This window comes from Grammomys surdaster, unplaced genomic scaffold, assembly GCF_004785775.1.
Source record: "Grammomys surdaster isolate TR1022 unplaced genomic scaffold, NIH_TR_1.0 214, whole genome shotgun sequence".
Classification (NCBI taxonomy): Eukaryota; Metazoa; Chordata; class Mammalia; order Rodentia; family Muridae; genus Grammomys; species Grammomys surdaster.
Genome location: NW_021604659.1, coordinates 1,061,795 through 1,086,348, shown reverse-complemented (window position 1 = coordinate 1,086,348; position 24,554 = coordinate 1,061,795). Strand labels below are relative to the sequence as shown.

At 42.8% G+C, this 24,554-nt stretch overlaps 1 protein-coding gene across 1 annotated transcript in view; it reads left to right on the top strand.

The window, feature by feature from the left end:
* The window catches only part of Dock1 (dedicator of cytokinesis 1), a 508,897-nt gene that overhangs the window by 398,164 nt on the left and 86,179 nt on the right, over positions 1-24,554 (top strand). Inside the window, exons 30-31 of the mRNA XM_028772526.1 lie at positions 12,352-12,430; positions 16,668-16,768. Of these exons, the coding sequence (XP_028628359.1) occupies positions 12,352-12,430; positions 16,668-16,768 (180 nt within the window). The remainder of the gene's footprint in view (positions 1-12,351; positions 12,431-16,667; positions 16,769-24,554) is intronic.

Genomic DNA, 24,554 nt, shown 5'->3' with positions numbered 1-24,554 from the left:
CAGGGTTCTCTAGAAGAACAGAACCAAAGGAATGAATATATTACAAAGGGGAGTTATTGGGTTAACTGAGATAATATGGGCTGGTTAATTCAACATTGGCTATCTTCTACCCACTGGAGAAGTTGAGAATCCTGTAGCTATTTAGTCCATGAGGCTAAAGGCCTCTATATTCCCAGTCTGGTGCTGAAGGCCTGGGCAATGCCTAGAGAGCTGCTGGTCTTCAGTCCATATTAGAACACTTTAGAAGCTGAGCTTCTAAGTCAGCAAAGGATGACAACAGCATCATTTTTGCCCTAGTACCCCTTTGCAGATGGGATGCCTCTGGAAGGTACCACCCAATCTGGGGTTGTTCTTCGCCTTCAGTTAAGCCTCTGTAGAAATACCTTCACAGACCAACCCAAAAGTGAGTCACAGTAGATTCCAGAGACAACCAAGTTGAAAACTAGGTTTAACCATCCATCAGAGAATGCAAAAAGACGACAGTGTTTGATGACTATGGGACATGTAGTGATGTCTCTTCTTCACTTTCAAAATCTTGAACTAGGTAAGCCATGTAGATCAATGGGTTTCAAAGAACTTGATAGTACCTCAGATCAGTGTTCTCATGAACTGCTCAGGGGCTTGAGTTGCTTCTTCCGTTGATGCAATATTTTCTTTATAACTTAATTGTAATTGGCAGTTGTTTTATCTATTCACAAGATGTAGAGTGTTCTGGTGGCATATGTACATCTTGTGGAGTGGTTAAATCATCCTTATTAATGTGTCTGTCACCTTACATCCTTATCATGCCTTTGCGATGTTGAATTACTTGGTGCATAGCTGAATGTTTATATGCAGAGGAAGCCATTGATTGACAGGTATATAGATACAATTAGGTTAAGACTTTAACTTTACAAATGTGTAAATGTGTCAACTACAATTAAACTTAGTTGAGACTGACAGAATAGAATTGAGCATTGTTTCTACTAGAAAGCCACTAGCAGTGACTGCCTCTTATAGAAGAGGTTGTCAGAGAAACATCCTGTGTTGTTTGATTAGTTGAATTATATTAGCTTGGGAATGAATTGTCTTTTTTTTTTCTTTTTTTTTTTTTATTGGATGATTTATTTACATTTCCTATGTTGTCCCCTTACCCCATCCCCCACCACCCCCTCGGAACCCCCAATCCCCTCGCCCCTCCTCCTTCTTCTCTGTGGATGTAACCTCTATCTACACCCCCCCACTCCCACCTCCCCAACCTCAAAATTCCCACCCCCTGGGGCATCCAGCCTTCATGAGGTCAAGGTTCTCTTCTTCCACCTATGCCCAGCAGGGCCCTCCACTTTTACATATTCAGCTGAAGCCCTGGATCCCCCCCTAAGTGCTCCCAGGCTGGTGGTTTAGACCCTGGGAGCTGTGGTTGGTTGGTATTGTTGCTCTCCTCATGGTGCCACAAACCCTTTCAGCTCCTTCAGTCTTCACTCTAACTCCTCTATTGAGAACCCCATGATCAGTTCAATGGCTAGTTGTGAGCATCTGCCTCTGAATATGTCTGACTCTTGAAGGCCTCTGAGGAGATATCCATATCAGGCTCTTATCAGCATGCACTTCCTGTCTTCCACATCAGGATCTACCTTTGGTGATTGCACATGGGATAGATACTCAGGTGGGGTGGTCTTGAGACGGCCCCTCCTTCAGTTTCTGTCCCTCACTTTGTCTCCATATTTGCTCCCTTGAGTATTTTGTTGCTCCTTCTAAGAAGGACCGAATCACCCTCACTTGGTCTTCCTTCTTTATGGGCTTCATGTGGCCTGTGAGTTGCATCTTGGGCATTTCAAGGTTCTAGGCTAATATCCAATAATCAGTGAGTGAATACCATGTGTCTTCTTTTGTGATTGGCTTACCTCACTCAGGATGATAATTTCTAGTTCCATCCATTTACCAAGGAACCTCTCGAATTCATTGTTTTTAATAGCTGAGTAATACTCCATTGTGTAAATATACCACATTTTTTGAATCCATTCCTCAGTTGAAGGACATCTGGGTTCTTTCCAGCTCCTGGCTATTATAAATAAGGCTGCTATGAACATAGTTGAGCATATGTCCTTGTTATATGTTCGAGCATCTTCTGGGTATATGCCTAGGAGTGGTATAGCTGGATCCTCCGGTAATGCTATGTCCAATTTTCTGAGGAACCGCCAGACTGATTTCCAAAGTGGTTGCACCATCTTGCAGTCCCACCAACAATGGAGGAGTGTTCCTCTTTCTCCACACCCTCGCCAGCATCTACTATCACCTGAGTTTTTAATCTTAGCCATTCTGACTGGTGTGAGATGGAATCTCAGGGTTGTTTTGATTTGCATTTCCCTGACGACTAAGGATGCTGAACATTTCTTTAGATGTTTCTCGGCCATTCGAGTTTCTTCCGTTGAAAATTCTTTGTTAAGCTCTATACCCCATTTTTTAATAGGGTAATTTGGTTGTCTGGAGTCTAATTTCTTGAGTTCTTTGTATATATTGGATATTAGCCCTCTATCAGATGAAGGATTGGTAAAGATCTTTTCGCAATTTGTTGGTTGTCGTTTTGTCCTATTGACAGTGTCCTTTGCCTTACAGAAACTTTGCAATTTTATGAAGTCCCATTTGTCAATTCTCGATCTTAGAGCATATGCCATTGGAGTTCTGTTCAGGAACTTTTCCCCTGTGCCCAAGTATTCGAGGCTTTTCCCCACCTTCTCTTCTGTTAGTTTCAGTGTATCTGGTTTTATGTGGAGGTCCTTTATCCACATAGACTTGAGCTTTGTACAAGGGGATAAGAATGGATCAATTTTCATTCTTCTACATGTTGTTCTCCAGTTGAACCAGCACCATTTGTTGAAAATGCTGTCCTTTTTCCACTGGACAGTTTTAGCTCCTTTGTCAAAGATCAAGTGACCATAGGAGTGTGGGTTCATTTCTGGGTCTTCAATTCTATTCCATTGATCTTCCTGCCTGTCTCTGTACCAATACCAGGTAGTTTTTATCACTATTGCTCTGTAGTACAGCTTGAGGTCAGGGATGGTAATTCCTCCAGAAGTTCTTTTATTGTTGAGAATAGTTTTCGCTATCCTGGGTTTTTTGTTATTCCATATGAATTTGAGAATTTCCTTTTCTAACTCTGTGAAGAATTGAGTTGGGATTTTAATGGGGATTGCATTGAATCTGTAGATTGCTTTTGGCAAGATGGCCATTTTTATTATATTAATCCTGCCAATCCATGAGCATGGGAGATCTTTCCATCTTCTGAGATCTTCTTCAATTTCTTTCTTCAGAGACTTGAAGTTCTTGTCATACAGGTCTTTCACTTGCTTGGTTAGATTCACACCAAGGTATTTTATATTATTTGCAACTATTGTGAAGGGTGTCATTTCCCTAATTTCTTTTTCAGTCTGTTTATCTTTCATGTAGAGGAAGGCTACTGATTTGTTTGAGTTGATTTTATAACCAGCCACTTTGCTGAAGTTGTTTATCAGGTTTAGGAGTTCTCTGGTGGAAGTTTGGGGGTCACTTAAGTATACTATCATATCATCTGCAAATAGCGATATTTTGACTTCTTCCTTTCCTATTTGTATCCCTTTGACTTCTTTTTGCTGTCTAATTGCTCTGGCTAAGACTTCCAGTACTATATTGAATAGGTAGGGGGAGAGTGGGCAACCTTGTCTAGTCCCTGATCTTAGTGGGATTGCTTCAAGTTTCTCTCCATTTAGCTTGATGTTGGCTACTGGTTTGCTGTAAATTGCTTTTACTATGTTTAGGTAGGGGCCTTGAATTCCTGATCTTTCCAAGACTTTTATCATGAAGGGATGTTGAATTTTGTCAAATGCTTTCTCAGCATCTAGTGAGATGATCATGTGGTTTTTTTCTTTAAGTTTGTTTATATAGTGGATTACATTGATGGATTTCCGAATATTGAACCATCCCTGCATTTCTGGGATAAAACCTACTTGATCATGATGGATGATTGTTTTGATGTGGTCTTGGATTCGGTTTGCTAGAATTTTATTGAGTATTTTTGCATCGATGTTCATAAGGGAGATTGGTCTGAAGTTCTCTTTCTTTGTCGGGTCCTTGTGGGGTTTGGGTATGAGTGTAATTGTAGCTTCATAGAACGAATTGGGTAGTGTTCCTTCTGTCTCTATTTTGTGGAATAGTTTGAAGAGAATTGGTATTAGGTCTTCCTTGAAGGTCTGATAGAATTCAGCACTAAAACCATCTGGTCCTGGGCTTTTTTTAGTGGGGAGGCTTTTGATGACTGCTGCTATTTCCTGAGGGGTTATGGGACTATTTAGATGGTTTATCTGCTCCTGGTTTAACTTCGGTACCTGGTATCTGTCTAGGAAATTGTCCATTTCATCCAGGTTTTCCAGTTTTGTTGAGTATAGTCCTTTGTAGTAGGATCTGATGATTTTTTGAATTTCTTCAGTTTCTGTTGTTATGTCTCCCTTTTCAGTTCTGATTTTATTAATTTGGATACTGTCTCTGTGCCCTCTGGTTAATCTGGCTAAGGGTTTATCTATCTTGTTGATTTTCTCAAAGAACCGACTCCTGGTTTTATTGATATTTTGTATTGTTCTTTCTGTTTCTATTTGGTTGATTTCAGCCCTGAGTTTGATTATTTCCTGCCTTCTACTCCTCCTGGGTGTATTTGCTTCTTTTTGTTCTAGAGCTTTTAGTTGTGCAGTCAACTTGTTAGTGTGTGCTCTTTCCAGTTTCTTTTTGTAGGCACTTAGAGCTATGAGCTTTCCTCTTAGCACTGCCTTCATGGAGTCCCACAAGTTTTGGTATGATGTGTCCTCATTTTCATTGAATTCTAAAAAGTCTTTTATTTCTTTCTTTATTTCTTCCTTGACCAAGTCATCATTGAGTAGAGAGTTGTTCAGTTTCCATGTGTACGTGGGTTTTCCATTGTTTTTGTCATTATTAAAGACCAGTCTTAGTCCGTGGTGATCTGATAAGATGCAAGGGATTATTTCAATCTTTTTGTATCTGTAGAGGCTTGTTTTGTGACCAATTATATGGTCTATTTTGGAGAAGGTACCATGAGGTGCTGAGAAAAAGGTATATTCTTTTGTTTTAGGATGAAATGTTCTATAGATGTCTGTTAAGTCCATTTGGTTCATAACTTCTGTTAATTTCAAAGTGTCTCTGTTTAGTTTCTGTTTCCATGATCTGTCCATTGCTGACAGTGGGGTGTTGAAATCCCCCACTATTATTGTGTGAGGTGTAATGTGTGTTTTGAGCTTTAGTAAAGTTTCTTTTATGTATGTAGGTATCCTTGCATTTGGAGCATAGATGTTCAGAATTGAGAGTTCTCCTTGGTAGATTTTTCCTTTGATGAGTATGAAGTGTCCTTCCTTATCTTTTTTGATTACTTTTGGTTGAAAGTCGATTTTATTTGATATTAGAATGGCTACTCCAGCTTGTTTCTTGGGACCATTGGCTTGGAAAATTGTTTTCCACCCTTTTATTCTGAGGTAGTGTCTGTCTTTGTCACAGAGGTGCGTTTCTTGTATGCAGAAAAATTCTGGGTCCTGTTTGTGTATCCAGTCTGATAGTCTGCGTCTTTTTATTGGGGAATTGAGACCATTGATGTTAAGAGCTATTAAAGAAAAATGATTGTGGCTTCTGTTACTTTTGTTATTAGAGGCAGAATTATGTTCGTATACTTATCTTCTTTTGGGGTTGTTGAAAGATTACTTCCTTGCTTTTTCAAGGTTGTAGTTTCCCTCCTTGTGTTGGCGTTTTCCATCAATTATCCTTTGAAGTGCTGGGTTTGTGGGAAGATATTGTGCAAATTTGGTTTTGTCATGGAATATCTTGGTTTCACCATCTATAGTGATTGAGAGTTTTGCTGGGTATAGTAATCTGGGCTGGCAATTGTGTTCTCTTAGGGTCTGTATGATGTCAGTCCAGGCTCTTCTGGCTTTTATAGTCTCTGGTGAGAAGTCTGGTGTGATTCTTATAGGTCTGCCTTTATATATTACTTGACCTTTTTCCCTTACTACTTTTAGTATTTTTTCTTTGTTTTGTGTATCTGATGTTTTGATTATTATGTGACGGGAAGTATTTCTTTTCTGGTCTAGTCTATTTGGTGTTCTGTAGGCTTCTTGTGTGTTTATGGGCATCTTGTTCTTTAGGTTAGGGAAGTTTTCCTCAATAATTTTGTTGAAGACATTTACTGGCCCTTTAAGTTGGGAATCTTCATTCTCATCTATACCTATTATCCTTAGGTTTGGTCTTCTCATTGTGTCCTGGATTTCCTGGATGTTTTGAGTTAGGAGTTTTTTGCATTTTGCATTTTCTTTGACAACTGTGTCAATATTTTCCACCGTATCTTCTGCATTTGAGATTCTCTCTTCTATCTCTTGTATTCGGTTGGTGATGCTTGCGTCTGTGACTCCTGATCTCTTTCTTAGGTTTTCTATCTCCATGGTTGTCTCCCTTTGAACTTTCTTTATTGTTTCTATTTCTAGTTTCAGATCCTGAATGTTTTTGTTTAATTCCTTCTTTGTGTTTTCTTCCATTTCTTTAAGGGATTTCTGTGATTCCTCTTTAAGGGCTTCTATCTGTTTACTTGTACTCTCCTGTATTTCTTTAAGGGAGTTACTTAATTCCTTCTTATAATCCTCTATCATCATCATGAGAAGTGATTTTAATTCTGAATCCTGCTTTTCAGGTGTGATGGGGTGTTCAGGGCTTGCTATATTGGGAGAATTGGGCACTGATGATGCCAAGAAACTTTGGTTTCCGTTGCTTATGTTCTTGCGCTTGCCTTTCACCATCTGGTTAACTCTAGTGGTACCTGCCCTCACTGTGTAAAACTGGAGTCTGTATTTCCAGTTATCTTGCTTATTGCAGAGCTCCTCAGAGTCCAGAGGTCTCTGTGGTCTTATGCTCCTAATCTCCTGGGTGGAATAACTCCTGGGACTCAGGCCACCTCTTGGATCTGGAAATCCTTCTGCTCTGAGTGCAGTGGGTCCTCGATGACTCAGGATTCAGTTTCAGCTGCTCTGAGTGCAGTGGCTCCAGCTGCTCTGAGTGCAGTGGCTCCTGGATGACTCAGGATTCAGATTCTCAACAGGACAGGAGCAGACCGACTCTGTGTCAGCTGCTCTGAGTGCAGTGGCTCCTGGATGACTCAGGATTTAGTTTCTCCACAGGACAGGAGCAGACCAACTCTGTGTCTGCTCCAGCCCAGAGGACCAGGCAGGGGCAGAAGGGAAGTGGAATTCCGGAGGGGCGGGGTTTGGGTAGCTGCTGTGCCCTGGATGTCCCTGGCTCCCCGATCTATCTCTGGGGTTTAGGGAGTGAGATGGAGTTCTTACCAGCTGCTCTGAGTGCAGTGGCTCCTGGATGACTCAGGATTCAGTTTCTCAACAGGACGGGAGCAGACCGACTCTGTGTCTGCTCCAGCCCAGAGGACCAGGCAGGGGCAGAAGGGCGTCTTTTTTTTTCATTGCCACGATTTAAACAAAAAAATTTAGGGAGATGGCTCAGTCAGTATATCCCTTCTGTCATAAGTGTGTGTACCTGCATATGGGTCCCCAAAACCCATATAAGAAGAGCTTTGTGTAGTACCTATGGATGTAACCCCAATAGTAGAGACAGGCAGATATCTGGAAGCTCATTGGCTGGCTAGCCTGGCATACATGCTGAAATTCCAACCAATGAGAATCTCTCTCTCAAACAAAAGATTGAAAGCACTTGAGAAACAGACATCCTACATTCTCCACACACATGTTTTGTATTTGAACACACAATTTGTACAAATTATGTTGTAATAGGTTTAAGCATGCTACCCTGATTTCATGGACACATGACTAGGTTGCCAACTATCCAGAGATTACTTTCTTTCCACTGGGCTTTTGGAAATAAAACTTGCAGGCTCTCAACCAGATGACATTTTTTAATCTTTTTAGGGTGACATGATTTGCCTCTGATTCTCTCTGTATTATTTATCTCCGTGCAGGGTTTTTATCTTCCAAAGTTTTAGATTATAAATAAATCCTTCCATAGATTAAAAATGATTGAAAAGAGCTCCATTAAATGCAGGCTTACCCTTTTCTTAATCATTGGAACCATTTGGGAGAGCATCCATGAACGCATTTGAACTTTTATACCATTAGTTAGGTGTTTGGAAGTTACTACCTAATATCCCAGGCTCTGAACAAGACAGAGCTTGATCCATTTGCCTAATGATTGATGGGTTTCCCGTACTGATCCTTTAACTCCTCTGCATAAATAGAGCACCTGCCTTTTTTAGAACCTTCTTTTCTTCCCAGCAAGCATTTCTGATATTCTTACATTGTACCTGGCCTCTAGTGAGGTGTCCTGGAGCAAGACGAGGGATAGGGTATTTTGCTTTGGTTAGTATGATTTCCTAACGTTCACCTTGGCTTAAAGATATCTATTGCCTTCCTTGTAAACATGTAGATCCTTGGAACAGAGCCTTTCAGAATGTACACACCAGCAAGGGATTTGCCTAAATAGATACCTTGGAGGTTCTTGATGTGAAAAAGGCAAGATTCTTTCCATCAAAAAAGGAGCCAGAGATAGGGAGGGTAGTGAGGGAATGAGCTCTGTAGATCAAGAGGGAAAGGGAACAATGCTATCGCCAAACCGTATCAGAAGCCTGGGTAACAAAAGTCTGAAAATACTGAAACCCTGCCACAAAGAGTTTACTTAGAAAGCAGGGGCTCCAGAGACAGGAAAAAAAAACCCCGAATACCTGAGGCTCGGTGGGAGTCAGTTTGCTCTCTAGGCCACCTTACTCATTTATTTGCGATCTACTCCCCTATCTATCCACCATTTCGAAATCCACCCACCTACTCACTCATTTCCTACTTACCCACCCATTGTCCACTCACCTACTTATCTACCCACCTGCCCTTCCATCCATCCATGCATCTGTACATCTATCCATGCATCCATCCATGCATCCATCCATGCATCCATCCATCCATCCATCCATCCCACTGCTTATCCACTCAATTATCCACCCATGCACTCACTTATCTATCCATCATCCACTCATATACCATTCACTCACTCATCACACACCCACCTACCCATCCATCCATTTATCTATCAGCCCACCCACTTATAATATTTGTCTACTTATCCACCCAACCAACCACCACTAGCAAACAAAACCAGTGTATTTGCATCTTTACCATTTATCCATTGTTAGAGAGGGGAGTGTTTCTTTTTCTTTTGTTCTTTTTTCTTTCCCCTAAGCCCACTCCAACAATGTGGAGCAGAGATAGAATCACCAGCCTGTAAAGACAAGCCTATCTATCTACCCACCTATCTGCCTTCTCTGTGGTCACTTCCTTTGAAAATCAACTGAGATTTAGCTGTGGAGGACCCACTGGGAGGAAAGTGTTTATTCTATGTAGTCTGATAAGGCATCATGAATCAGTATCAGACTAGTCACATGACTTGGGATCCTCGTCACAGACCTCTATAGCCAAAGGCAGTTGCTGTGCAAAAGCTTCTGGTCTGATTTTCTGGGTTTCTGTTAATGCTCCCTAGTTTGAGATTTATTACAAACAGCATAGGATTGCAGTGCCTAATAGGTCATTCTACCGAAATAGCCACTGCTTATGCTTCCTTTTGCCTAGTTAGCTAATTGATTTATTTCAGGAAGACTTGAGGTTAGCAGCCTTTTTATCCCATGGCTGTGAACTGTGAGGTATTACTTCCATGTCTCTGATGAGGCTGTGTAAGTCGCCCTCCTCTCCTGCCCTGAGCCTATGTTCCATTTGTTCTTGTTTACAGCGTTGGCTGTAGTGTTTCCCCTACTTTTTTCATGTGTCCTGCATTCTGTGTTATTTGGAGTTTTGTCCTGGCTTTTTAAAAAATTTATGAGAATTCTAAATTATAGAATCTATATCTCAGCACTGCTCTTTCTCAGCTGACAGTTCATTAAAAAAAAAAAGTTTTTGTTCAGCTTTCATACAGTTTCAGCCTGACATGGTTTCTTTAAAGAGGTGGGGGAAGGGCATTTTGAGAAATATCTTTATTTAACTAGCTGAAAATGTTCCAGAGCTTAATTAGAAGTAGCATATTGCAACTGCTTGGGTGTTATCTAGAGGCAAAATAATTACCCTGTAATAATAATCCATGTTGTGATAAACCCACCATTATTGCCATCAAGGGCTGGGGACAGCAACTTTCAGCTCTTAAGGGCAGCAGGGTACTCTCACGAATGTCCACAAAAGATGAAGGGAAAAAAAATAGGAAAGTTCATTGTGGCTACATAAGCTTGGAGTTTTTGGAATTCATGCAAGCCCATTCCTCTGAGAAGGAAGCTGTGTTCCCTTAGGGCTTGAGGCAGATCTCTGGCTTCCATTCCTGTAGCCTCCAAAGCTCATGACTAGGCTACTTAAGATCATCTTCTTTGGATCTGTGCTGTATTCCTGAGGTGTACCCTGCTATGACAGGCACCAACCCTAGACTAAGAGGCTAGCCAGGGTTGCCAAGTCTCCTCCATGGACAAGGTGTGGCCCTATTGTGCTCCATGTAGTAATCTGTCAAGGTGTCCAAACACCCTGCATTCAGCTTTAAAGAAACAACTAAGTCAATTACAGAGTTCAGCACCCAGAGGTATATCTCAAATGTAACTGGGCATCCTAGATTTGTAAAATCTGGCCAATGGATACTGCTGCCCAGTCTTGGCTAACAGTCAAGGCAGTGATCTCTGTGGTCCTCCATTAACAGATACTTAAAAATACCCATTCTTCCTACCCTGGTTATATCTTCTTGTCTCTAGGGAAGAATACAGATGAGGACATCAGATCTCCAGTGACTGAGATAGCAAACTCCACCGTGGGCCATGTGGCACAATTGTGTGGGTCTTACATCCTGATGTTTGGCTTTCTGATGGAATGATGCCTGCAGCTCTGGATTTATAGAGCTCCCTTCAGGAGTGAGAAAGTGCAATGGCCTCAAGTGCTGTGGAAAAGGCTCTACCAGAGGCCTCTTAAAGCCCCAGGTGGAGATTCCTTTTCTTCCTCCTCCTCACTCCTAACATCACTAGTCTTTAGTGACTCTGGGGTGATAGGACCTAGGGAGCTGCTGTAAGCATGCTTAGTTAAAGAGATAGTGCCGTCAGAGAACAGGGATTTCAAGTAACCCAGATTTCCCTCACATTGTAGCTGCTTCCTGCTGTCTAAATGAGGAGAGGTAATTAAGTTTATTATCTGTGACCTAATGCTAATTCTTCTTGCATCCTTGCTTTGTGCAAAGGGAGAATGCCATTTACAAAGGAATAGCTGGACTATGCTTTACTGTTGTCAACACATTCAAGGGTTATAAAACAAGTCTACTGAGTGAACAAGCTGTGGAAAGACAGTCCTCCAGAGTCCTCCCTGACAGCCCAAATTGCACACTTCATCACGGAAAAGTAGAAGTCAGGGTGTTGAGAAATATGCTGGAAATTGCACATTGTCAGGGCTGAGAGGTGGCTCAGCGGGATCCAGCCCTTGCTGTACGTGTATTTACACCTGAGTTCAAATCTCCTTCACCCATGTAGAAAGCTACCTATGGCCATGTACACCTGTTATCCCAGGACTAGGTGGCTAGAGGCTACAGGGGATCACTAGGGCTTGCTGGCAGCTATCCTAGCTCCAGGGTCAGTTAAAGACATAGTCCCTGTTTGAAGGGGCTAAGGCAGAGAGTGATGGGTCGGGCTATCTGATGTCCTCATCTGGCCTCCCCGTGCCCACATCACACAGACATCAATTATACATATCAGTGAATCAATGGGTCACGATGCCTCGAAGATTCTTGCCAGGTCACATTCTTATCTCCTAAAGCCTTTTTAATTTTCTTTTATTAAGTGAACAATGATTGAAATTAGATAAAGGACAGATGGTACCGATAATGGCAGTACATCCAAGTACAGTAACATTGTACCAAACCACGCTGAGCCTAATAGCTTACACACCAAGAGCGCTTTCAGATCTAACTAAAGAATTTGATTAGGAAGGACTAAGACATTGTAACTTCAGGAAAGGATTTTATTTACACCTTTCCTTCCTTCCTTTTGGAAAGCAGGGTATTTTCGTGATATGTTTTTAAATGTTACTTTTGGGGGCTGTTATTTTGGTCTGTTTCTTTCATTCTGCATGTGCTAATTTTCTTGATTAATTTGGAGAACATCTGTATATAATGCTGAGTGCTTTTCACTGGCAAAACCTCCCAACTTCATGCAGGACTTAGAGACTTCGCCTTCTCCACAGGCTGGAATCCTACCTAATTGAAATGCCAAACCTGCAAAGGTGCCAAAGCCTGAGTGTGTAATTATGCCATTTTCTCTTGGTCTTTCAGAGTCTTCCTGCGGGCGATTAATCAGTATGCAGATATGCTGAACAAGAAATTTCTGGATCAAGCCAACTTTGAGCTGCAGGTAAAAGGAGAAGGAGACAGCACCTTTGTGGGAGAATCTTGTTAAAACAAAGGGCTGCCTGGCGTCAGTCATCTGTATCTCTAATCCTGGGATCTTAATCGGCCTCTGATCGGAGGTGTGGAGATGGAACCCAGGGCCTGAGAAATAATGCTTCTAGTGTATTTGCTCCATTTAGCAAGTTCCGAGATAGAGTTGTTTCCAAGAGAAAGTACTGAAAGAGTGGCAAGGAGGGACTCTTCTGGCTGGAAGCAGCAGGCAAGCCACCGAATGCCACGGTGCCTGGCTGCCAGCCTCCTCTCAGATCATCCTAAGACAGGATGAAGGGTTCAGTACAGGAGAATCGGGTGTGCTTCACTGAGCTAATTGCTTCTGAAACTCTCTCTCCCTGTCTTATTCTCTCCTGGCTTTGTGCCACCTGTATTGTCCACAGTGAGTCCTCCTGTGTCATAAATACCTCTTCTGTGTATGCCTTGCCTAAGTATGTGTGGAGGGGTCCTGGGGAAGGAACCTTGAATCCTCGTGCATGCTAATTAGGCCTTCTACCGAGGAAGCAGCAGCCCCACCCCTAGCAATCTTACTTTTAAAATATTTTTTGTTGTTGTTTTTAACTTTTTATTTTCTCTGCTTGATGCTTGTTTTCATGTGTCATAAACAAAGAGTTGCGTGCCGTAAATGAGTTGTTAGGAAATGTTTCCTCTGCTCTTTGCAACTCTCATTCTCTCTGCAGGAGTTACCTGTAACTAAGAGCTCTGTACTCTTCCTGACACCAGACGCATTTATGCGGGCCCGTGCATTACATCATCTTCCTTTTAACATGTGTTGGCTCACACCGAGTGTTTTACAGGCCTGTCATACACCACAGCATGCATGTATCTGCTGCCTCTACAGTATGGCCCAGCAGCTCTTGCTTCTCACTGCCCTGAGCCAAGCTCCCGTGAGTTTCCATGGATGTCAGTGCATGCACCCCCTAGAAAAGGCTGATTACAGACAAAACAGAATGAGCATTTAAGCTTAGTGGATGATGTCACAATGCCCTCCTAAAAATGTCCCAGTAGTGGCACCCTCACCAGCCACATAGATGTTTATGTATGTGTGCGTGTGTGTTTATAAACTGTTTTCATTTTCTCCTCTGAGATTTTCATATATGTATGTACCACATTCTCCTCAGTCTTGCTCACCAGCTCCATCTTCCCCAAGCTCCCTCCCACCCCTGCCAACCTCCCTTCCAAATTACAAGTGCCCTTCTCACGCTTCTGTCTTTGTGTTTTGTCTTATGACCCCACTGGGCTAGCCAGGACATTCTCACTAGCCTCTTTTGAACAAAGCAGCTTTGTGCAGGCTTTCTTGAGATTTTAGGATTCTTGTGTATATGAACCCTGTTCTGACCACTACATTTTAGAATGACCAGTTAGGCTGAGAATATTTATCAGCTATGGGGATTTTTTGCTATGTACTGCCTGGGCATTTCTTTTGCTTGCATTAGCTCTGGGTCTTTTTAATTAATTGAGACTCTTATTGTATCCTATTCATGGTTTTAAGATTATTATATAAAAATATTTAACTTTTCCTGTAGCCAAACTTGACATTTCTCTTGTGATTATATGGTCTTAGGTTTTGCATAGCAAATCCCTAATTGCCTTAGTACTGTAGATTGAGTTATCTGCAATGAAGTTATTATCAGCAATTACCTACAGAGTTCTGCTTAATGTTTCCTTTTTTTTTTCTTTGTTTAACTTTCTAGTTATTTAATCCACCTAAGATTTCTATAGCTAATGTTAGGATCACAGTCTGTCTTTCCACTCACCACTTTGAGTTCATAGTTGGTTTCCTTTGTCTCCGGTGACTTGACACGCTGCCATTGGCCAGATTGCAAACCGACATGTGTATAGATTCTGTTATCTGTGTTGTTACCACAGTGACTTCCGTGCTTCAGGTCTATAGCCAGGTAGTGGAACCCATACCTCCTAGTGAATTTTCTGCAAGGAATTGCCTTGGCTGTATTTGTGTGTTACTTCTGGCACATGTATTTTAAAATCAGCCAGTTGAGTATCTCTTCTGGAAATCATGTTGCTTGGATGTTAACTGGACTTGTTGGACTGGTGAACTTGGAAATGTGACAGCCTTTGAGGGAGTATTTTGTAGCCCGTCTTCCTTCCATCCCATGCTGGTCTTCTTGCTCTAGCTTTCATTAAACTCCGGCCTGCCATGTGACTTGCTGGCTGGATTCCTGTCTGTCCTAAATGTTGCTGCTGCTAGTTAGGGAGCTGTCTCCCCACTGAAGGAATTCCCACTGTGCTCTGCTACTCAGGATCTATTGTGACTGCTGCCTGGGTTCTCACCCTGAGACTGAACACCTTGAAGGCTCTGTGCTCTCCAGAATTCAAAGCTGGGCCCAGGCAGGAGTGCTGGGCCTGGACCAAACCACAGTAAACCACAGTAGTCCTGGCCCCATAAGTGAACAGAAGAAATGAGGAAATCAGTGATGTCATCATTGGAAAAGCTCTTGGCCTGATATGGTGGTGCACACCTATAACCCCAGTTCAGGGGCAACTGAAATAGAAGGATCCCAGGTTTTAGGGTGGTCTGAACTGCAAAGCCATAACCTGTCATAAAGAAAACAAAATACCAAAAGGAACATTGTCTCTCATGATGGGGTATGCCTGTTGTGCCACCTCAGAAAGCTGGGACAGAAGAAGCATTTTTGAGTTCTAGTCTTACCTTTGCTACACAGCAAGTTCAAGACTAGGACAGGTAATTTAGCAAGCTCCTTTCTTAAAACTAAAATTAAAACCAGCTGGTATTTGGCTCAGCGATAACATGTCTTCCTACCATGCATAAGCCCTGGATTCAAACACAATCAAAAAGAAATAGGGAGGTAGGATGGAAGGGAGAGAAAGATGGAGAAGGGAAGGAGGGAAGAAAGGATTGGACTGGTTGGATGGATTCGTCGTTGTTGCATTATGGCCTTTAAAGGTACTAGGTAGGTAGGCATGGTAGCACACATCTACCTACCTGTAATCCCAGAACTTTGGAGGTTGAGCAGAAGTATTCAGAATTACAGTCCTTAACTGCATAACCAGGCAAGGCCATCCTAGTCTATAAGACACCTTGTGTCAAAAAATAAAAGAAAACAAAAGCAGATACCAGGTGTATGTCTGTATAGACCTACCCTCTTTCCCTCCATCCCTTCCACTTTTCTAGCTAGCCATGGTTCTGTGATCCTCAGAACATACAAAACATGTATAGCATTGTCCTGTGATTGCTGCAGGATCAAGAAGGACACAGGAAAGAAATGTTCCTTTCAAAATTAAATGAAAAAGAGCAACTTGTATCTCACGGCATGAAGACGCCCCTTTTGATTGCAGAAAAGGCCAAAGAAGAATGTTTTTTGTGGGCAGTAAGGAAGTTCTTCGAGGTCAGGGACATCTACTCAGCTTCAATCCTACTGTAGTTGTGGGCATCTTAATAAGGGTGGCCATTGCATCCTTAGTTAGTTCTGTGGTGGTCAGAAGCCCTGTAGGCAGTGCCATTTCCTACGAAGAACCAGATTGGGGGGGGGGAGCAATACACTCTTAAATTCTCACCTTTTACGTGTCATTAAACTCAGAGTTGGTTATGTGAATGTCTTATCCTTCTGTGACTCTTTGTAGCTATCACATTTGAATATTATCCCTGGTATGTAAATGAGGAGGAAAAAAAGCATCTACAATGTCTTCGAAAGATCATCCTTCAAATCACATATAGTCCATAAATCCTCAAAATGAAAGTTTGATCCTTTTACATGTTTTCCCTAATTGTCTGGTGTATGCATAATTTTGGTATAGTAAAAAAAAGTAGTAAATTATGCAAGTGTATATTGTTCCTCAGAGAAGGGCTCCATCTCATGCTGATAGGCAGAGACGAAACTGTGAAGTGTTCATTGCCTGCTCAGCACCACCATACCTTTAGCCAACACTTCTGCAGGTAATAAGACTTTATCCCTTCCAGGAAGCCTACCCAGGTAGGTACTGCTAACAACCTCATGAAGCAACTGAAGCACAGGCAGAGGTTAGAGGAGTTGCACTGGTGGAGTTGCCCAGCCTCATGCTCAGCCATGAATCACACCCTGAGGGCTAGCTTGCACTGCTGTGGGTTTCTAAGCATTTCAGGATGATAATGGCCCAGAACTTTTATGAGACCCAACATCCAGCTGTTCCACAGCCCAACATCTCAGCATCTTCTGTCTTTTGGTTTTCAGCTGTGGAACAACTACTTTCACCTGGCCGTGGCTTTCCTCACTCAAGAGTCCCTGCAACTGGAGAATTTTTCAAGTGCTAAGAGAGCCAAAATCCTTAACAAGTAAGTCCTCCCCCAGCCCTGCCACTGCGGGCAGGAGCCTTCTGCTTATTACCCTAATTTCCACGTCTCCTCTAAGCCAACTGGGTACAAATTGAGATGTAATCACAGTGTAATGAAAGGGTGGTTTCAAATCACAAATCCGGTGTTGCCTTTGTAACCCATGAATCAAGATCTAAAATTGCAGGATTCGTCCTGGCAGGTTCAAAGTCAGCCTGATTGGAGACGGTTAGTGCTAAACAGCATTTGAGTTTCTGGAGATAATGACTTTTGCTGAGCACTCTTCTGATGTCATTACTCTGTGGTTTACTTTATTGCTTAGTTTTCCAGTTCTGCCTCTTGAAAAAGAGAGGTGCTGGTGAAAGCCCTCAGCAGACACTGTCCTTGATGGCCAGTCATGACCACATGGAGTCTGTAGCCTAGTGAGACCCAAATATCCACAGAGTTTACAAAGACAACTTCCAATATGGTCAGGCTTCTCACCTGAGAAATCCTTGAGAAAACACAGAAGCACAGTTCAAGTCTCTTGTTACTGTGCCTAAGAGACAGGAAAGCCTGATCCAGAGTCCCCATGGGCTCCAGAAAAGGAGACACTAGATGGCTGTGTTTAATTTCCTTTGGTTCTATAGCCTTTGAAACTATAGAGCAAGAAGGGAAGCAAAGACTTTCTCTGGAGCACAGGGTCCTTTGTGATTAAAGCAATTGCTGCCCTAGCTTGGACTGTAGACATAACAGCAAGAGGAAACCCCAGCACGGAGCTACTACCCGGTCTCCACAGCACTCAGCAGGAAAGCCTCCAGAAGCTGCACCTGATTTAAAAGCATCTCTTGCCTATCTCTAAGGGCATGAAGTGTAGGTGCTTCTGAGTAAATGGCTTCTAAAGTCAACCACTGCTAGGTCTGGATGCCCAGAGCCTCACTGCAGTTTGCACAGCCCACATGGACTCTGGAACACATATAACAAATGGTAGGAGTGTGTACTTCAAGAAGCTGAGGTAGCCTCAGTCAGCCACACTGAGGGCTGTTAGGGTGCTCTGCTTTTAAAGTAATGGTTTCTATTGCATGGGGAGCAACAATAGGAATTCTCCCTTTTCACAACCCCTGTGAATACCCAAAGGGGGAAACTTTGTGTAGTGTCAGTCTTTAGCATGGGTAGCCGGCAGAAGTCTGTCCTTGGCACAAGGGGCCATGGTAAGCAATTAAGCCCTGAGAAGATTCCAAAGAGAGGCAATGTGCCAGCAGTCACAAGTGGGTGCTACTCTGCCCTCACTGTGCTTGGTCTGGCTGGTACATCTGTCACTTCTAAATAATAGTCTCGGCCTACATTCATGGTTCTTGAGGTCAGACAAAGAGGATCTGGTCAGGTGCAAGAGGACTTACAAATAGGCTGTCTCTGAAAGTCAAGTTCTCCTTGCACCTCCAGAGTTGCCTGGGCTGGAATCTGCAAGCATGAGATAGATAAGTTGGCCCATGATGAGCCCTCTGTCTTTTCTTTGTCTTGCACATATGGATGGAAGCCATCTATATGGCATACGTGGCTCAACATGGATGACAGAATGTACTGAATGAAGAGTCTTGCTCTTTAGTGATTATATTTGAAACATGAGCATGCACACATAAACTTATGTAAACATACGTAAATACATACATGCATACACATGTACACATGTATGCACAATGTCTAGAAGGCTGCTGTCATGTGGAAATACATACACTCCAGGGATCAAGTGCTTTCAATTTCCCAGTAAGGGAGATAGAAACTGCTGGACAATGAGACGCAGAGCTGCTGTCACATTCCAAGACTTCCTCTGCATCTTCTAACCTCAGCAACTCATAGGGACCAGGCCAAGCCTTGACAGTCAGAATACTAGGCAACATAATATATAATATATAATAAATACATAATATATAATAATAAAAATATTTGCCAATAAAACCCAAAGTTAAGAATCTCAGTAACTCAAGTTCCCTAATAAGAAAATACTGCCATGCCACCTCAACTCATCCTGGGTGCTAGTGACTCCCAGCCAGAGACATTGGGAGAACGCTGCTTTGGACTACCATCCACCCTCCCCAAGCTTTTTGCATCATTGGGGTTCAGAAAATATAAATAAAATGCAGAAGAGTTAACTCTTAATTCATAGCCATTTGGACAACATTAACATGTCACATGGCCACAAGGGAGCACCATCCTCAGGACCCAACTTTGTTCTGGGAGAGAAAAGATTCGTGAACTGCTTTTGCATGGTTTTGTTTCTTTGTTTTTAGTTTTGTTTGATGATCTCTCTACATGGCCCAGGCTATCCTCAAAGGCACTTAGATCCAGCCTGCCTCTGCCTCCCAGAGTGCTGGGATTAAAGGTGTATACTACCAAGCTACTAAGCACAGAGTTTTTCCATGTATTTGCAGTATTTGCAGGAGATTCCCTTTTTGGATGGCATCATAGCAAGGATAGGAGATGTTGAATGAGCAAGTCCAGCTCTTTTACTAGCCCATTTTTCCCCTGTGAAATCTATAACCTCCTAAGGGGACATGTTTTACAGCTGGACCAAAACATCACACAAACCAAAATATTCCCGTTTCATTAGACACTGGCTTCTGAGATTCCAGACTGTAGACGGGACTTTGAAGGAAGCTAAGAAGAAATAAATGAGATGTGACAAGTCCCGTTTTACAATGTGACCTAATCAGAAAGCAGGAGTCTATATTGCAGAGTACGATCAATTCAATCCTCATGCTAATTGTTTTTTTTTTCCAAAAGATTCAAATCGTTCCAAGTAAATTCACTTTAAGGATTAGAAAGGGACCTAGGGAAACAAACTTCATAAGCAGTAGCCCTGTGCCACCTTCATGTTGGCAAAGCTAATTAGTTATATTGGTGAGGCATTGCTCTAGGGAGCATAATAAAGCTTTAATGTAGGCAGAATGCTCACATCAGCCCTATGTCTAACAGGGCTCATTCCCAATGGCCTCATCTCCTTCTACCTATTGTGTTTGGTTTTGTTGTTGTTGTTATTGTTTCGTTTTGTTTCCCATTAAGACAGAAATGCTTCATCCTACCCATGAACCTGTTTCTTGGTTATCTTCCCTTTCTTTTCTTTTGCCTAATTGTCTACCCTTTGGCACTCTGACAAAGTCGCTAGGCAGTAAATCAGCATTCAGTGCTCTGATTGCTCTCCCCAAGTCCTTCAACACTGTTTCTTGGCCTGGGTCATGGCTAAAAACCCAGAGTTTGGGTGTTTTGTAAAGAGGCTGTCATTGGTTCATCATCTTGGAGGCAAGAGATTTCAAGGGCATGAGGTTAGCATTTTCTTGGCTTCTGCTGAGTGTCTTGTTCTATATAACAACATGGTAGAGAAGCATGGAGGAAAAGCAAGGAGTACAGAGAGGAAGTGTTCATAAGAAAGAGAAACAGAGGCAGATTTGCTTTATAAGTACATACTCTCCCCATGACTAATCTATTCTTGGAGACCTAACTCTGTCCTGTGCAATCTGTCTACTTCCCAAGAGATCTGACTCGCTCCCTCAAGACTTAATCCAATCTTGAAAGAACAAATCCAATCTCTTGAAAGACAGTTACCTATTCCTGAGGGTAGTATTCTCACATAGAACTGTGTCTACTAGATCTCTTAATGTCTGCCATCTCTCTGTCCTATCACTTGGGAGACCAAAGTTACAAGACATGGACCTTTGGGGACAGGAGTGTCCAAATCACAGCACTCTATCTCCTTGTCCTCTGGAACTCCATCTAGGTTTGCTCCTGCCTCTTAAGCCTATTTCCCTATCTGGTTTAAACTCCTACACTGACACATCGACATACCAGAGTCCCCTCCAGTCTCAGTCTTAGTATTCTTATTTTATTCCCTCCTTAGGAAAGCATTTTTCAGATTCTAGATTCTCATTGTTTCATGGGCCATACTAAATAAATTGGTTACTTCATATGTTCCCTGAGTTAACCTACCATAACAATAGGCACAAGGGAAGTTATAGTCTCTTATCTGGTAGTTATGGAAGCCATGAGTTTGAAGTCAGGATGGTGAAGATGTAGATCCCTCTGCTGGAGGCTGTTCTATTAATTTTAAGTAGCCATCCACAGACCTCATGATTCCCTAACCTGTGTTTTCCAGTCTCTGCTTTTCTCTAGATTAGGTCCTTTCTAAGTCTTCCTGTATATCTGAGACTCTTGATATGCCCTCCTTATAGGGGCATCATTCCTTGCATTTAGGCCTCAGTCTACTCCAGTATGACCTCATCACAACTAGGTTACATTGTACAGACCCTGTTTCCAAGTGAGGTCACATAGGTGGGCATCATATGTATAAGATATGCAGATACCCTGTATGACTGTGGGATTGAAGTCTATCTCCCCTGTCATGGTATATATCTCCTGAGGCCTGTAGGTCTTGTTGGAGTTCTCTATAAGTAATATGTAAATGAATGAGTCTAATGGCCCTTTCCACCATGATAAGATGTTGTGATTAAGGGAAGCCCTTTAAATTATAGCATCTCCTCCTTAGAGTGCTAGCTGAGGCAGAGTGGGTACCACCTTGCTCTCAACATTCAGAACAGCCTCAAGGTAAGCATCAAGAGTTGTTTCCCTATAGTGTGAAAGAAATAGAGACCAAGTAGTTGCCCAATTGTGCTTAAATTTGAGTTCTGGTTGGCCATACCCCTTACGAAGCTGAATGGTAAATGTCATTTCCTCATCTTGGGTTAAAGATGCTGGAATTCAAGTACTAGCATTAGGGCTGGAGATAGGAGCATAGGCCTTTCCAGACTGGAAAGGCTCCCTTCCAAGTCACCTTTCCTATGTTCACTTGGTGGGTGGACACACAGAGTGAGGTCACTCCAGTTCTGTGTCCTTTTGACTTGACAGAGCTAAGTCCATCTGCTCAGCACCATGAGTCCTAAGTTCCTCATTGGAAAAGCGACTATGATATGGGCCAGAAGCATTTTGAAAGAAGACACAACAGCCGGTCCCAGCAGTGTGTGCAGTACAGGGAACAATGTGGGCTTGTGATCTAAGGACTTGGACTCTCTTCTGTTTGCCCTGTAACCTAAGCCAAGTCATCCAGCTTTTCTCCTCCAGGCTTGGGCCAGCTCCCTGACTCTGTGCTGCGAGAGAGCCACTCAACCGTGATCTCTAGGGCTGCCCCCAGCTCCGAGGTCTGTCTCCAGGAAATGAGCTCCAGCCAGACACTCTCAATTATCTTCATATTTTTCTTTCAAGGGAAGAAGGTAGAAGTGTTCCCTGCAAACCCTCTTGAGGTCTGGTGACAGCTGCTACTCTGCTTGGGAATTACTGGGAAGCTTGTACAAATTCATCCGATCTGCCTTCCTATTAAATGCAGAGGAAGGATCAAGCCCAACCTGCTGCCAGAGAACTCCAGTCTTTCCCTCCACTGTGTGTCTCCCTCCTTTTTGCCAGGGGTTTCCAGGCATCTAGTCTTATTTGGCTGTTAATCAGTATTTTCGTCTCCTTGTGCTGTAGGCCTGGCTCTCCAGAGAATCACCCCCCTCTGATCATTGCCAATGCCCTGGTTCTCAAATACGGTCATGTCCAATCACCACCTGAACCAGAAAAGCAGAAATGAGAGTGGAAACCTATGGTCCTCACCCTCCTTCAGCAAGGGAGAGGCCTTGTGCTGGCCAGCAGCAACAGCACGCCTAATTTCCACAGCAGCTGGAGAAAGGCAGGTCACCACACAGAATCACAAATGTTAAACCTGCTGCAGGCAAAATGAGTCCCAGAGCTTCCTTTACACTATTAGATCTGTAATCAGTAGAGAACCTGAGAGAAAGAGCAGAGACCTTTGAGTCAAAGGCAAAGGAACAGAGACATCCATGAAGCCTACTGTTAGGTATTCCTGTGTTTTAAGAAGGAATCCTCACTGTAGCCTGCATGTAAGATGCTCAAAGCCTGAGTTAATGATGCTACCGGCTTCATTGGTGGATTGAGGCTATGAACACAGTATCAGAAGGGGCTAGAGAACTGAGTGTGTTTGTGTTCTGTAGCCACTACTACCTCCCAGTCTTGTCTGTGGCCTTGTAGCTGAAAGGGACTAGTCCATTAGCCTCAAAAAAAAAAAAAAAGTCAGCGTGATTTCTCTCCCTATGATAAATGCCAGAAGTTTCCAGGTTGCCATGCTGCCAACTGCATCTCACCCAGGCTCAGGTGGCTTTGGCTGCTGAGAAACCTCAAAATAATGCACATCTTAATGTGTTCAAGTCTCGGAATCCTTAAGCAATTTGAAAGGGGAATCAAGCCTGGAAGAGTATCTCCCTGTTACTCATGGCCTCATACCTACTAGCTGGTGGTATGTCTTCACTGCCTGGAACAAGCCTCCCATCCCTGTGGCCTTGGCATCGAACCTGCAGCTGGCTGAGATCCCTTGATTTATGGAGGATACCTGAGTCAGCTGTCACTGGCTCGCTGGGCAGGGTCTGTAGGTCCCAGCTTGGCCTGAGAGGAAATAGCTTGACTTCCCGGTTCTGTTTCTCCACCTACACCTGAATGTTCTACATTCCATGGCATCCAGTATATCCATACATGTATATATCCATACACTTATGCATACATACACACATATATGTTAGCATACAAAATGATGGGTTTCATTGTGACATTTTATATACATATATCATTGTAGTTTGTTGTTATACAGTATCCTTCCCCAAGACCCCTCCTTTCATTCCTTTCTTACCCCCAGTTCAGTCCCCCTTCTATTTTTAGGCCACATCTTTTATTCTCTCTCATTTTTCCTCCCTTTAGACCTAATTCCCTCCTTATGTCCTCCTTTCTATTTTCTTTATATCTGTAATATAATATGGAGAAGAGTTTGTGTGTGTGTATACATATACATATTCATATACATATTCATATACATATATATATATGGAAAGGAACACATGAATGCACGTACAGATCTATGCCTATGTGTATGTACATGCCAGATCCCACATAGAGAAGGCATGTGTGTAGCTTGAATTATATATTTTCTCTGGCTGAGATGAACATGCCACTGTAACCTTCCTGCTGTGAGTGACAGACAGGTGCTTAGGTGCAAGAGACTTTAATAAGGTGGCAGCCAGCTGGGGGTTGTTGATTTAGCAGCCAGGGCTGCTTGCCTGGAGAGCGAGGACACCATCATCTGTGATCAGCTTTCCGTGGCGCCTCAGCTGCCACAGGAAGAGGGGAGCACGCTTGACGACGCAGCTGCTCGGCTGCAATGCTGTATGATAATTTCGCAAATTATTATTTTTAATATAATCAGCTTTTTCCTTAGGCACTAAAAGAAAAAGTTAAATTGCTCACAAGCTAATAAAGGTTTATCTTCCGAAGCATCAAATTCTGTTTACTCATGAAACGCACACCTCCTCTCTTCGCCCACCGGGAGGAAAATTAGCATTTATTTTCCCAGATAAACAAAAACTGGTGGAATGTTTGTTGACATATTTGGATATTAAGCTCTTGCTTACATTTAAAATGATATAGAAGAATGGGGAAAATTTGGAAGCTGCCTTCCCCAACTCTCAGATTTTGTTTTTCTGAGGGGAAACCACTGCTCTGTGGGTAGAATCCTCTTGGGTGACTGGATGTGCCAACAGCAGCATGCATGGAAGACAAACTCCCTTAGGCCCAAAGACACAAGACTGAAGAACACAAGACTGGCTGTTCTTCACAGTTTTTCCATGCTCCCTCGGGGATGCTCTGTCATCTGGGATGAGCTCCATTCCCCGCCTGGGTTAGGGTTAGGGTTAGGGTTAGGGTTAGGGTTAGGGTTAGGGTT